The sequence below is a fragment of the Trichomonas vaginalis genome, chromosome III, assembly GCF_026262505.1.
Source record: "Trichomonas vaginalis G3 chromosome III, whole genome shotgun sequence".
Classification (NCBI taxonomy): domain Eukaryota; phylum Parabasalia; order Trichomonadida; family Trichomonadidae; genus Trichomonas; species Trichomonas vaginalis.
This window is the reverse complement of record NC_067205.1, coordinates 25,431,806-25,447,350: the sequence shown is the minus strand read 5'-3', so window position 1 is coordinate 25,447,350 and position 15,545 is coordinate 25,431,806. Positions and strand designations below refer to the sequence as shown.

The 15,545-nt window shown below is 30.0% G+C and overlaps 8 protein-coding genes across 8 annotated transcripts, besides 1 other annotated feature; 4 read left to right on the top strand and 4 right to left on the bottom strand.

Moving 5' to 3' along the window:
• Nucleotides 1–1,987: 1,987 nt before the first annotated feature.
• Nucleotides 1,988–10,927: a mobile genetic element.
• TVAGG3_0762930 (uncharacterized protein) lies at nucleotides 3,660–4,328 on the top strand (the record flags this gene model as incomplete). The annotated part of the gene is made up of 1 exon (XM_051245712.1): nucleotides 3,660–4,328. One exon carries the CDS (start codon nucleotides 3,660–3,662, stop codon nucleotides 4,326–4,328), a length of 669 nt encoding a protein of 222 aa, XP_051092299.1.
• TVAGG3_0762920 (keratin-associated protein family) lies at nucleotides 5,588–6,604 on the top strand (the record flags this gene model as incomplete). Its single annotated transcript, XM_051245711.1, has 1 exon — nucleotides 5,588–6,604. The coding sequence occupies one exon, from the start codon at nucleotides 5,588–5,590 to the stop codon at nucleotides 6,602–6,604; it is 1,017 nt and encodes a 338-aa protein (XP_051092298.1).
• TVAGG3_0762910 (Prim-pol domain family) lies at nucleotides 7,213–7,828 on the top strand (the record flags this gene model as incomplete). Its single annotated transcript, XM_051245710.1, has 1 exon — nucleotides 7,213–7,828. A coding segment is annotated over one exon (616 nt), but the record flags the coding sequence as incomplete, so codon positions are not given.
• On the top strand, nucleotides 8,368–9,418 carry TVAGG3_0762900 (uncharacterized protein; the record flags this gene model as incomplete). The annotated part of the gene is made up of 1 exon (XM_051245709.1): nucleotides 8,368–9,418. A coding segment is annotated over one exon (1,051 nt), but the record flags the coding sequence as incomplete, so codon positions are not given.
• On the bottom strand, nucleotides 9,897–10,169 carry TVAGG3_0762890 (uncharacterized protein; the record flags this gene model as incomplete). Its single annotated transcript, XM_001316618.2, has 1 exon — nucleotides 9,897–10,169. The coding sequence occupies one exon, from the start codon at nucleotides 10,167–10,169 to the stop codon at nucleotides 9,897–9,899; it is 273 nt and encodes a 90-aa protein (XP_001316653.2).
• Nucleotides 10,928–11,460: 533 nt separating the features above from the next.
• On the bottom strand, nucleotides 11,461–11,673 carry TVAGG3_0762870 (uncharacterized protein; the record flags this gene model as incomplete). The annotated part of the gene is made up of 1 exon (XM_051245708.1): nucleotides 11,461–11,673. A coding segment is annotated over one exon (213 nt), but the record flags the coding sequence as incomplete, so codon positions are not given.
• A 1,402-nt stretch (nucleotides 11,674–13,075) lies between these two features.
• TVAGG3_0762860 (DNA/RNA polymerase superfamily) lies at nucleotides 13,076–13,934 on the bottom strand (the record flags this gene model as incomplete). The annotated part of the gene is made up of 1 exon (XM_051245707.1): nucleotides 13,076–13,934. A coding segment is annotated over one exon (859 nt), but the record flags the coding sequence as incomplete, so codon positions are not given.
• A 434-nt stretch (nucleotides 13,935–14,368) lies between these two features.
• Nucleotides 14,369–15,188, bottom strand: TVAGG3_0762850 (uncharacterized protein; the record flags this gene model as incomplete). The annotated part of the gene is made up of 1 exon (XM_051245706.1): nucleotides 14,369–15,188. A coding segment is annotated over one exon (820 nt), but the record flags the coding sequence as incomplete, so codon positions are not given.
• Nucleotides 15,189–15,545: the final 357 nt, after the last annotated feature.

The window sequence follows — 15,545 nt, the reverse complement described above, 5'->3', positions numbered from 1 at the left end:
TGATTCAGCAATGTCACTAATTGCTTCTTTATTCTTAAATATCCAATTTGCTCCTTCTTCATTGTTTCCCAAACTTTATGCGCTCCTCTTTTTACTTTATCCCACAGTTTCTTAAATATACCTGCAGCCATAGTTGATTATTTCATTAAAATTAAAAATTCATTTTCATCTTTTAATTTTGATTTTTTATTTATTAATAAATGACGACTAACTATTTGGTGCCAAACACTAAACCGATTAATGGAAATGTGTTTCATTCATTCGAAAAGATAAATGAAATATTCGCAAAGAATGACGGTAGAAGATATTATAGAGAACTTGAAAGTTCATGCTATGACTCTGATGCTCCATATTTTGATGATAAACAAACTCATTTAAGAATTACAAATCCAGCTCATGATGTGAACCAATTAGGTGACACATATATTAAACGCAAAGTTAAAGCAACTCTAGTTTCAAATAAAGCTTTCACATGTGATGCCGCTTTTAAATGCATGCGTTTATTCGTTGGTTACAAATCATCAAATCAAAGCTTTAAACAATTAGAAGTAGAAACCGAAAGAGGTGATGCCGGTTATCTTCAGATGGATTGCGCCCGTGAATCTTTCGCATTTGCAACATATAAACCAAAATCAGAAAGGAAAGTTAAAAAGTTTGTTCATTCGTTATATAATAATGTTCAAAAATATGATAACTCAGTATGTGGTAAATATATTGACCCTTCAGAAGTTTTCAAGAAAGCAAATGAAGAAGTTGATGTCACTTTTGATATGATTCCGGTAAATGATTTGTTAGCATTTCAGGCGTTCGATGATTATCCTAAATCATTTGGTGATATCATTCTTAAATATTATGTTTTCAGGGATACTTTAGTATTTTGTCAGGTTGACCCGTTAAGAGTTGCTGATTTACAAAATTACGTTTATGAAAAGATAACTGATGAAAATTATGAAAAGATTATGAATCATGTTTATAAATATGATCGCAAATTCCAACAAATCGGACTTCCTACCAAATTAATTACAAGCTTAGCCGCTACATCTGCTGACGCAACAGTTGATGACGTTATTATTTCATGCACAAAGATGGAAGTTTTAGAGGATAAATGCATTACACCAGGATACGGTTTAATTGAAGAATCAGTTAAAGCAATACCACGTTTATTCAGTAAGGAAGATCCATTCATGATTCCAGCTCAACATATTGACGTTCGTTCACTAAATGGAGGTTGCATCACTCCTGAAGGTATTAGCTCAGATTTCTCATACGCTCTTCATAATGTTACAGATGTTGTGTTAACATTTCCGAAGAATGCAATGCAAAGAACGGTTTTAGAAAATCCAATGCTTCGAGGTCTTCAGGTCACTATAGATTCCAGAAACTTCCCCGATCAAGCGATGACCACAGTGGGCGACATATTCTTTACACGCATGCTTCAAGCTTCTGATTTAGATGGAGTGAATGAATGCACAGAAGAATACGAGGACTCATTAACTAGACCACTGAATGCAGATGATGGCACACCATTAGCTAGAACATGGAAAGACCAAACTTCATTCTTATGCACTATTCCAGTTCAACGTGATGGAGCGGGTATATTCTTTGATGGATTAGAAACTTTCAACTCACAAGTTACAGTACAAGTGAAAGCTTATCCAATCATTCAGGGTGAAATGACACTTACTGTTCAAAGGTGACAAATCCTCCTCAGGTTTGGTTTACTAGGACTACATATTGGACATGGACACCGGATGAAGGTTTGAAATATCATCCAACAGGTACACCACCACAGTATAGAAGTTCATATGATGAAATATTGATGAATAGAAATGTTTAAAATTATAAATTTATTTTTGATTAAATGGATTTAAATTCATCCACTCCTTATGAAGAATTAGCGGGAGTATATAATACATACGTAGATGATATGATTAATGAAGCATTGAGTGATAATAGAAATGCTCTATCTAAGGAAAAATTAATGAAAATTCCATATTCTGAATGTTACTTAAATTCAATCACTGCAGCAATTGGTAAACAAAATAAAGGTAAAACATTAACGATATTAAAACAAATTATCATTATTGCTAACACTTCCCCCTATTCACATGTGTTAATTTATATCAACCGTTCAGGTTCACCTTCTGATGATACATTTGAATCTTTAAAGCATTTAATCAAAATTCCAATTATTTATTTATCACAAGAAGAAGCAGAAGATTATTTAAAAAACTTTTTAATGTATAAAGAATTATATAATACAATCAAGAAGCAAGGATTAGAGGATAAAATTATTGATAAACAACGGGATGAATTATTTGAAACACTTTCTATTTCAAATTTTGATAGAGAATTTTTGCATTCACTCATTTTTCTAGATGATGCGGTGAAATCAAAACTAATAACAAATGAGAAATCATATTTTAATCAATTATTAACTCAATGTCGACACATTCAGTGTTCATTCTTTATGGCTGTTCAATATTTCAAAGCATTAAGCACAAACATTAAATCAAATCTATCAACACTTTTCATTTTCAGTGGGTTTAGTCGTCAACAGTTGAACGTTATGCTTTATCAAGTGAATTTACCAATGAGCATTAATGAACTTTACACACAATATCAGCAATTAGGTGAACATGGAAAAATAATAGTTGATTTAAATAAAGGAGGTGTTAAATTTGATTAACTTTTTATAATTAATTTTTATTTTTTATTTATAATTAAACATGACAGAAATAGCAAATTTTCTACAGGTTCCATTAAAACAAGGAACAAACAAAAAGGGTCCATATAATAGAACTATGAAAGTTCCTGATGGAATGAAAGAATTAGTTCATATTGTTGCCGGTCTTCAAAAAGATGTTAAACAAATGAGAAACGTTTTAACATTACCAGAAGCTCAAGCATATGCCAAACGTCAAGGTCCAAATTGGGAAGCACACGAAGCAGACATTACGGGTCCAAATGGAAAACCTGATGGTATAAATGAAGTTTTCGTTACTGATGGTCAAGGTAATATTAAAGTCATAAATGGTTATAAATTAACTATAACTGATTATCCTAAACGTAAAGCATATAATGAACGTTATCCTATGCAATTTGAAAATGGAAAAGCTGTTAAACAATACATTGGAGAAGGTAAAGATGGTCCAATTAATTCATACCGTTATAATCCATATTCTTATTTCAATGAAGAATTAAATGCTATTGAAGAGGGACCGGATGGATTACCACAATATTCTAACAGTTTGATGGTCAATATGCAAATATTAGACCTGAAATTTCAGCCAAGAAATTCTTTAAAGTTGCTTTATTCGATCCAGTTTTCGCAAATGTTAAAGATGAACTTAAACAGCAATTCCAACCAATTATAGTAGCAAGAATTGCATCAGGTGCTTTATCTCAAGCATTCAAAGATTTAATTAAGAAACCATTATATCAGCAACGTGGTTTAACTTATGATTTAGTTAAGGAATCAAATAAAAGAAAATTTGAGAAATCAGATGATTATAAGAATGCAATTAATGAATATATTAGGTCTATTAATTACGATGAAACAGCTAAAAATCAACTTCAAGAACAAATACAGGGAATAATAGATTCAAAACTTCCAGCAAAATAAAAGTTTAAATATATTTTTTTTTATTCGATTATAAATGAGAAGACGTTTCACTAGTCAAAAGAACACTAACGCAAAAGCAGAGATTACGGTTGGTTATAACGTAAATGATGATAAATCACGAATTATTCAAAATGTTAAAGTTAATGTTAGCCCTGAATTAACAAGGTCAGCAACTCAACCAAATTTATTAACTCGTGACTTACCGAAAAAGGAGGAGGAGCAAAATAAAGAAGATGGAGACCCAATCATTTTATCTGAACCCAGTAAAGAACCTGTTGAAATTCCCACTTATCCAACATACCCCCCACCTCTTTCATCAAACATCGAGAACCCATATAAAATAGACATTAATTCTGAATTAATGAAAATTTACCGTGATATAATAATTAATAATTATGATTCAATAATAAATTTAATTGATCAATCCGGTTTAATTATTTTACCTTATGAATCATTAATTCACATTATCGCCATTCTTTGTGATGTTCAAGATTCAGACGTTAAGATTCAATTTTTCATAGATGATGAGGTTTCATGCTGCGGAACAGTTGCAAAAATAAATCCTATAAAGGATATTAGCACAATTAAGATATCAAAGAACGGAACAACAACTGAACTTCATTTAACATATAATGATATTTATAATAAAATAGTTGATGAATATAAAATATCACTTGAAAAATTCTTTGTTAAGGCTATTTAATATTCAAGCATTAACATTATCGAATAATAATCCTTTGAATCATAATCAATAATAATTGACCTTTCACCAGTTTCTATCGTTTGTTTTATTTCTTTTTGTTCCCCACTATCCGGATCGGTCATTGTAATTGTTTTTGTTATAGTATCAGCTTTATCTTTAACTTCAATCTTTTTTCCATCGGGATATTTAAACCAAAATTCCAAAAATTCGATATTGTCAATCTGTTCATATTTTAATCTATCAATTACATTTTTAATACCATCTGAAAATCTTATGAAATGGTCATTATATGGGTTTGATTGAACTAAATTTGAATGAAGTGAAATATAACCTGTTGATGAATATGACATTGACTCATATTTTCTGAAAACACTAAAATTTATAACATGAATGAATTTCTTATTCGTTGAATTTATGAATTCTTGAGGTAATCTTATTCTAGTTTTATTTATCACTGGAAAATAACGCTTTACCATATTTTTAATCGTAATAAAAAATGTCAATTATCAATATTATTTCGAATAATAACTGTGAATTAAATTTAACAGTTAGCGGAATTTATAATGTTACTCTCGTTTCTGTGAGTGGTAAATTTAATCCCATTCTTTTAGACCCTTCAGATTATATATCATTTATTAAAGATGACCATGAGCGCATAGCGGCGAGGTCGTAGACCTTGAAAAACGTATGATATGTATATAAATAATGTGATAGCGAAATGGGATATTAACATGATTTTAAGTTATTTAAATGAATCATTTATCGTATGGTATGAAGAAAATTTTAAATCAAAACCTGATAAACTTTTTGAACTTGATGAAATAAATAACCTTATTAAATTTCCGCTGAAAATTAAATTTTGTACTCCTCATCTTCGTTCATTGTTGGGAATATTAAATTTTGAAAAAGATGTTGGGGATGTTTTGTATTCTGACACCGGTTCCAATTTCATTTTAATCAAATGTGATAAAGTTAATACCCCAATGAGATTTTCACATCAAACATTAGACCCTAACTCTTACCCATCAATACAAAACATTTTATCCATCAACTTAAACACATTTTCTTTATCATATCTGTTTCAATTATCCGGGAATTCATTTATTCTTCATTCAAAAGATTTATCAAATATTAAATTTAGAATAACTGACCTATTTGATTGTGATTTAGAATTCATGAATGAGATATTATGGCAATTTCAAATAGAAAAAATAGCTGATGAGATAACGGATTAAATATTTATTTTTAAATCATAATAAATGATTAAACAACAGCAACCACAGCAACTTAAGGCGCAAAACACCCAGGTCCTTCAGACCATTACATACGCCATATATGCATATAATTCAAAGACGGCAGAACAAACGCAAAGGTTGAAATATGGAGATTTGGAGATAGTATTGAAAAATGAACATTTCGAATTCGTTTGCAAAGGTGGTGCAGTGATATCAAATATAAAAGAAATTTTATTTATGAATTCTAAAATTAAAGGTATAACGGATGATATAACATCAATTCCACCAGAAGAACAAAGATATTACGCATTAAATGCATTTCCTAAAGTTTTGAAGATTGGAAGATTTAATTTAAATGAGGAATTCATAGAAGGTTTCCTAAATGACATAATGAAGAAGGCAAATTTGGTTTATGTTGATGAAAAAGATAATGAAATTAAAGAAAAGGTTGAATGGTATCATGAATGGACATTTGAGACTTTTAAAGTTAAAGCTGATACAGAATGGGTTTCGGGATGTTTAGACCTTAAAGCAGATAAAACTTATGTTGATGAAAATTATGCAAAGAAGTCGGAAGTAAATGATGTGATTACAAGCATGAAAAATGAAATACTTCAAACATTATATCCTGTTGGTTCTATTTATACATCAATGAATTCAACAAATCCAGCAGCAGTTTTAGGTTTTGGTATGTGGAAGCAGATTGTAGATAAATTCTTATACTGTGCTAGATATTCAAAGCAAACAGGAGGTTCAAAGAAAATTAAAGAAGCAAACCTTCCACCGCACACTCATACGGGAACTACAAACTTTTCTGGCGACCATAGACACTCATTAAGAGACCACCCATTATACAACTCAGAATATGAAGCTGGCTATGATGTTTTATCTCCAGATTATAACCATTCAGCAAAAAAGACTTTTCGACCAACTGAACCAGGAGGAAATCATGTCCATACTTTCACAACAAATCCAACAGGTTCGGGTAAAGATTATATGCCACCATTTGTGACTGTATTCGCATGGTACCGCGTTCAATGAATGAACTAAATATATTTTATGTCTGTAATTAATTAGGTAATGAAGTAATGGATGAACTGCAGAAATAAATTTTATCGTTAATGTTTACGTTAATGGTTTCAGGTTATTCAATAATTAATTATTTTTGAAGAACTGAAGGTGTCACTACGTCACCATGTGTCACTCGGTTAATTAACTTCTCTGAAAAAATGAGACAACATGACATTTTGACAACAGTCCTGGAAATAAATTTTATCGTTAATGTTTACGTTAATGGTTTCAGGTTATTCAATAATTAATTATTTTTGAAGAACTGAAGGTGTCACTACGTCACCATGTGTCACTCGGTTAATTAACTTCTCTGAAAAAATGAGACAACATGACATTTTGACAACAGTCCTGGAAATAAATTTTATCGTTAATGTTTACGTTAATGGTTTCAGGTTATTCAATAATTAATTATTTTTGAAGAACTGAAGGTGTCACTACGTCACCATGTGTCACTCGGTTAATTAACTTCTCTGAAAAAATGAGACAACATGACATTTTGACAACAGTCCTGGAAATTTGATGCAGTCCAAAAATAAAGTTAGTTTTAAAATTATTTTTATTTTTTTATTCCTATATAAATGACAGCAACAAACAACAACAGCAACTATATCCTTTCTGATGAAAAAGTTATTGATTCATTAGCTGAGGAATTAGTTGTGGCAGAAACTAAAACCCTCAACGAAAGAATTGGTGAAAACAAGATTGATTTACATAACTACCTCAAACATGATGGAGGAAGAGGAAGGAAAACTGGTACAGCTTTATTAGTAAATAAAATATCAAATTTAACGATTATAGATGTTGATATCAATAAATCGTACAATGATGAACTTAAAGAAACAGTTAGAAAAGACATTTTATCAAAACTTTCGGATAAAGATGTTATCGTTAAAACTGCTTCAGGAGGTCTTCACATTTATTGCAACACTAATTTCTTCTATGCAGTTTCGAACAGAATGATTAAATGTTATTCCTGCAATGATTATGATATTGATATCATGACTTCTATGGATGATTCAAAGCGTTCTTTAGTAGTTATGGCTGATTCAAGAGTTCGCAAGAATGCAACAGAACCAATCAATACATACTCATTCATTCGTGGAAGTTATGATTCAACATTAACTAGAACAGTGAATGATATATTAAATGATTTGAATATTAAGGTAAGAGTTGAACAGAAGAACGAAGAAATAAAGACTATCATGAATGAAAACAAAGATGTAAACATTGACGATAAACTTGCCCAGAGCATAGTTGATGGCATCAGTGATTTTGAAGTACATAATGACGGTGGAAACATGAATTTAGAAAAAGAAGTTACATTATTCACACTGTTTCAAGCTATTAATTCGTTACCTAATCATTTGATTAATGAAGCATACGATAACGTTTATAACTTCTGCAATTTAACTGAAAATGCAAAAAGTAATTTTGAAAAAGCACGTAGTAGATATGCACATTTAATGACTTCTCCATTTGTTTTAGTGAAGATTCTAAAACTATATCAAAAGGAATATTATGATGAATACGTTTTGCCTTTATTACGTAAGCCAAAAATAACATTTGATATAAAACTTGATGATTCATTCTTGATAACAGATATTAGACGCAAGGCTGAAAATCATCAGTATAAAAACAGTTCTGAAGTAATTGAGGATTTATCACGTGTAATCCGTTTTGTAGATTGTGGAAACAAATACTTCATTCAGAAAGATTACAACATACACGACAAAATGAATCAAATATCATTCGTTCTTCAATCAAACATGAAAGAGTCACTCAAAATGATTAAATTATTTAAAGAAGAAGGTAAAACCATAACAGCATGGGCTGTACTATTAAATCAATTGTCTTCATTAACCGTTAGGGGTGTTTGCTTTAAATCTGATTCTCCAGATGTTTTCTCAACGTTTCAGGGTTATAAATACAACGTTCTCGAAAAACCAGATTACTCAAAAATTAAGATGTTTATGAATTTCATTAAAGAAGCCATTTGTGATAATAACGATGAAGTGTATAAATATCTACTCGGCTGGATTGCATCAATGATTCAACATCCTGGAATCAAGAATGAAACAGCAATTATTTTGAAAGGACTTCAGGGAACAGGTAAAAACAGATTTACAGACATTATTTCTGAACTTCTCGCTGGTTATTCATGTAAAAACATTACCGAAATAAGTGAGCTAACGGGTAATTTCAATTCAGTAGTTGAGAATAAAATGTTTCTTGTACTTAATGAACTCAAGAATGTAGGTGAAGACAGACTCGCAAACTTCAACGCTTTGAAATCAATTATTACGGATAATGAGATAAGAATTAACGAAAAGAATCAACCCAGAAGAACTGCTCAGAACGTTGCAAACTTCATTTTCGTAACTAATAACGTTTACCCTGTCAAAATTGAAGTTGGAGACAGAAGATACGTAGTTTTAAGAGTTAATGGTAAATTCAAGGGTCAATTTGATTACTTCAAGAATTTGATGAATTCATGCACAAAGGAATTTTATGATAATTTACTAACATATTTTATCAATTACGACCTTTCATCATTTAATGTACGAATCATACCGATGACTGAAGCCAAACAAGATTTAATTGAATTATCAACAAATCCTTTAGATGTATGGATAAATACACATTATGATGAATTGAGTGCAGGTATGACGTGTGAAAATGCTCTATTCTGCAAACCATCAGACATGAAAGACAAAAACTTTCAAATGAGCAGTAAAGATAAATGTGATAAGAAACAGAGAAGAATAGATGGTAAACAAACATGGTGTTATGTTTTGAAAGAAGAAATGAAAGGATTATATAAACAGGTTGAACCAAACGATAATGAAGATTCATTTACTGACGATGAAATACCTGTAAATGAAGCTTTATAAAATATGATTTGAATTTATTTTTGCATTAATCCTGCTGTGTTGTCAAAATGTCATGTTGTCTCATTTTTTCAGAGAAGTTAATTAACCGAGTGACACATGGTGACGTAGTGACACCTTCAGTTCTTCAAAAATAATTAATTATTGAATAACCTGAAACCATTAACGATAAAATAAGTGATAACAAAATTTTATTTTTATATAAATGGATACCCCACAAGCTCAAAATTTACCACGAATCATAACAAGGGAGGAAATGATAAAAATGATGCAAGAACGAATTAAAAACAACAAACCACGAAAACCGAGAAGATGTGGTTATGCAGTAATGATGGAAAGAAGAACCTAGAAGGGTTCGGGAAGAGGAATAAAAATTAAATTTGGATTGAGTTTAAAAATTCATCTTTATTAAATTCATCTCTTCCAATCAATTTATTTATTCTATTAAATTCTTTTATTTTTGCTTCACTCAGTTTAAGGATTGAACGGTAAGTTTCTAATTTTTCGATTATTTCTTTCCTCTCTTTATCGTTTTCAGCCCCACCGCATTGCGGCTTCTTTTTGTAATAGCATATTTTTGATTTAATTTTGTTTAGTTTCTTTTTATATTCATTGTCTGGACTCTTGGATGCTTTGTTGTCACTCATTTCTTACGAAATAAAAAAATTAAATATTATTTAAATATAATGGAGTAATAATAAAATAAATAAATTTCTATTAATTTATTGTCAACTTCAACTAATACATTACCGTTAATATATCTAACAAATTCAGCTATTGTGTCAAATCTTCGTCTTCTTTTTGTCATTGATTTATCAGTTTTTCCATAATCGAGATGAATCAAAACTTTATTCCCTTGTTTAAAATTCATGAGCCCCGAATTAATTTGTTCACGTTTAACATCATTTAACCTTTCCATTTGCTTTCTAATATAGTCCCATTCTTTTGAAATATCATTTTTCATTTCCACTGGTTTCATGTTTATAGTTCTATGCCATGTATTATTGTAATAATATACTAACTGTTGTATGATGGAGTCATGATTTCCATCCCAGTATATCTGACCGTTAACCCCTAACGCATCTCTAAGAGTTCTCATTACCGCATCAACTATTTTATTATGAAACGTATATGGAGAAGATGAGAAGTAAAAATTAATTTGTGGGAAATAATGAGCCATAGCTGCCTGAAATCCTTTATCACCATCACCCCTTATATTATCTACTCTTTCATGATCTAGTAAGTATTGTATAGCTCTTCTTGTTTCCTGTTCTGTTTTCCCTTTCACCGGAATGCAATATAAATATCTAGTGTTAATGTTAATGGCAAATAAATAAGTAACGTTTCCTTTTGAATATTCTAAATGATCGATTTCGTATGAATATGGATATGGAGCAAATGAAGGTCGACTAAATTTTTCCTTTAATGGTTGAATTTTCGGGTCAATTGGTTTATTTAATATCTTGAAATCCTTTTTAAAATCTTTTTGTTTCTTTAATGTTTGAAATGGATATAATAAAGTGAATGATGAAGGATTAACTGAAGGAGGAGGTGGTACTGTCGTTGGAGGTTTTGGTATTGCAAGTGGTTTAATTTTATCTGCTTTGATTTTGGATGATGAAGTTTTGGATTTCATTCCCCCTTCATTAATTCTGGATGTATTCTATTCATTTGTTTTAAATATACTGTATATAAAGGTTTGATATACTTTCCCGCTTCGAGTTTATGTTGAAGGATGAATTCCAAAAGTTGATCTTCATTTAAAAGTCGGGCTGAATATGGTTTAACTAATGAATCATAAATTAAGGCTTGTGCATCATTTATGGTCTGAAGGACCTGGGCGTTTTGCACCTTTAGCTGTTGAACATTTGCTACTTTCTCTTTTGGTGTTGTTTTCGGCTTTTTCTTCTTTTGTTTTTGTTCCTTTGGCTTTTGCGGCTCAGGATTATATAATTTATATAATTCATCAATATCTTCTTCTGTTAATACTTTATTTTTGAAATCTTTCAACTGTTTAAGTTGTGATTTAGTTTTTCCCTTTGTATATTCATTATTTTTAATTTTGTCTTTAATTTTAGAAATTATTCTATCATGATATTTCAAAATTTCATTTTTATAATATGGATAATAATATTCCATATCATCACCCGTTATATTTTTATTATGTTTTTGGAGATATGATTTTAATTCATAATAATTAAGAAAATTTTGATTAAATACTAAATCATCAATTAAATTTTCTAAATCTGCGTTATCCATTTATATAAAAATAAAATAAATGTTTTAAGGGTGCCCACCTCTTTGAATCGCATCATTAATGGTTCCTTTTGTCTCTTCTGTGGCATTTTATTAAATAAATGGCATACAACATCCATTTTCACAACATACAGCCTTAGTGTGTGCCCCTGTTAATGCAGTCTTACCAATTGTTAAGCGAGTCATTGACCTGTTTTTAAGTTGTAAATTAATATTCTGACCATCGAAAATAACTTTATCATTTATTATATCCAAATAATTTTTAGGTGTTAATTGTTTATTTTGTCGTAAACTAACACCTTTCATTTTTTGTGCAATCTTTTTAAAATCACTTCCATCAATTGAACCGTTGAATGATGTATAACACTTAGGGCATAAAGCAACCATGTTATCACCTTGTTTCTCAATTGCTAAACCCAATAACTTCTTCTCATGTGCTTTTTCTTCAGCTTTATTCTTTAATTTAGGTTTAAAGTTCTCATCAAAACAGAAGAAATCAAAAGGTGCGAATTTGAAAATGTTTTTATCATAAAATTGTTTATCGGTAACAATTGCTTGAAATGCTTGAGTGTTAGGAAGATTTGGGTCGCCAGCGATTGCCCAATAAGATGAATCAGTATCACCTTCAATGAAATGAAAACGATTAACATCCATGCATTTATACATAAAATCATAAATGAAAACTAAATACCAGTATTTTGCGTTATCTAAAGTGAAGAATGCCTCTTGTAAACATGTATCACATCTATAAAATCTATCTTTGAGCATCATTTGATATGTATCTTCACCTATTTCTCTTATATTTTTCAACTTATTTGACATACATGCAACGCGTGCCTTCTGTGCATTCATTATTTTAGTCTTTGCGTAATTTTGTGTATTCATTGCATCGTAACCATATGATCCATTAAGTGAAATTTTGCAAAATAAACCTTTTCCTTTATTTCCTTCTAATTCAGCCTTTTGTCTTTCGTTCATAAATTTGTTCGCAAATTCATTAAAACAAGTGTTTTTCGTAAATGTTAAAATTGATTGAATATCATCGATGATAAAATGAAATCTATCTATTAGATACCAAAGATAATAAGAAGAAAATGGTTGATATTGGTTGTGTGTTGATGCTAACTGAGTTAATTTTCTCTGTTTCTGGTCAACTGGTAGATTGTTTGATTTCATGTAATTATACATAAAACCGCCAATTGTTTTTTCATCTGTGATAATATCTAAGTTTCTTATTATCGGTAAAAAGTTAATGTAATCATTAATGTATTTTTCATCAATGTGACCCTTTACTTCAGCACGAATAAAGTATTTTTCTTCTTAATTATTCCCAGTGCTTTTGCTTTCTTTGTTGCTGTATCACAAATGATAACTCCATTCAATCTTCCCGGCATATACATTTTATGGTCAGTATATTGAATGAAATCATGAGGATTAGATGAAAATGATGAAGGATATAATGAATTAAAGTCAACTCCAACGAAATGAGTCATAATGTTGGTGGTGTCCTCATTTGATACAGTTTTAGTTTCTGGATTATATGAAAGTTTATTAATGTGTGTGATTCCTTTAAGATTAACACGATGTTGAACATTTGATAGACCACCAGTAATTCCATTACGGAGAATGTGATAAGCTTCAACTGAATCTAAAGTCATTGGTAAATTATTTTTTAATGCATAATTTCTTAAATTGATTCTTAAACGTTGAACATCTTCATCTTTATTTGATTTTACGACATTGCAATAACAACACATTAACTGACAATTTTCTTTAGTATGTGGTTTTTCATTATCGATTCTATCTAATGTTGGTTTATTTGCATATGTAAACGCTTTACCACACATTTTACATTTAGATGAAAGGATTAAATCGTGATAGTATTGAAAATCATCCATTGAAACATTATTTTTAGTATCCCTTTCTGCTTTTTCATCTTGTTTCTTATATGATTCAATTTTATATTTCCAATACTTTTTCGTTAATTCAAAACTTGATTCTATCTCTTCCTCAGGATATTTTTCATTAGGATTAAAGTCTTTATATGCTAAAGCGTAACGAATCATTGAAGCATTTGATGATAAAGAAAGATTATGAAGCATATCAATTTTATAAACAAATGTTTCTTCAATAATTTTATCAATTGGGTCAATCATAATTTCAACATCTTTATTGCAATAATGAATAAAATATTCTAATCTATTCTTAAAGTTTTTAGTATCATTGAGATATATTTGATAATCACTATCTGATATAGTTTCTTGGGTTAATGCTGAATAAAATGAATCTTGAGTGAATGGTTCCACTTTATATAATTCTTCTTCGTAATTTTCCCACGTGATAAATTGATAAGGGAAAAAGGATTTAACACGTGATTTATTGTTTCCGAAATCTTGAGTGAATTGGTCTAATGTCCCACCCGCTATATAATTTCTGATGTCAATAAATCTCAATTCATATGGAACGTTTGTTTTCTTTACAATGATTTGCTTAAATTGTGAAGATGAACCCAGCATTGATTTTATTTTCCATTTTGCAGTGTTTAAATCACGAAGAATTAAATTTAAATCAAACTTTCCCGAATTAAAACCTATGATATTCACTTTATTGAATTCCTCATCTAGAAGTTCTTTAAATGCTTCCTTCTGTTTTTCATTTAATGTATGGGACAAAGTCCCCGCCGTTTGGTCTGAAAGACCTTCAGGACTCAAAGAGTCCGTTTGCGACTTCAATAATTCATCGTATTGACTCATATTTGATTCAACAACTAATGAACAGGTTGAAAATAAAAACTCAATCCAGTCAGAAATAAAAGAATCACTCGAAGTTAAGCAAAAATTCCTCGTATATGTTTTATCATTTAATTTAACCTTTGATGATACCATGAATGGTTTTAAGTAAGCATTCAAAGTTGCACACTCAGAAAGTTGTAATTCTTCTTTAGTCTCTAATGTTTCAAAGTCAAAAGTAATATAATATCTTGTCGGTTTATAATATTTCTGCAAATTGTGAGCTAATAACCACTGATATCTCTTCTGTTTCGTAATATGTGGTGCATATGGTTGCTGGGTATTTTGCAATTGAACGTCTTGAATTAATCTTCCATTATTTTCTTTACATTTCTCACAATGCTTTAAAAATCTTCTTTGGTTTTTCCTTTCTGGATCATCACGGATTGAATAAACTTCTTCTTTACAATATGGACAAACTTTATAGCCGGTGAGTGCTTCAACGTCTGTTATTCTGTCAGCGTGAAGTTTTCCACATGGACTCTGTGTTAATAAAATATTTATTGTTTCAAATTCTGGATCTATCATTATTGAATCCACTAATGGAAAGTCTACCTTATTTATGTCCACATCTTCTGGTTGAGGATCACAATAATAGAAATCAATATTAACATTTAACATTCTCGCTAATCTCTCACTTTCTGATGAAATGTCAAACCCTTCATATGCATCTATTGCTTCATTTAAATAGCTTCTACGAGTTTTAGGATTAACACCATCAGGAATGTTATAGAAGCGTTTAAATAACCTTCTACCTTCTGCTCTAATTTGATTATCATTCATTTTAGCTGTTCCGTTTTTGTTCATTTATGTAAGAATAAAAAAATTAAAAAATAAAGTTTATTTTTTAAAGCCCATAAAATGAATTAAGAACACATAAATTTTTATCATCTGCGACGTGACGAATACATTTTAATTTACTCAAGAATGCGTACCCTGATACATTAAATCTAATTCCTGTCTTATTTAATTTCACAA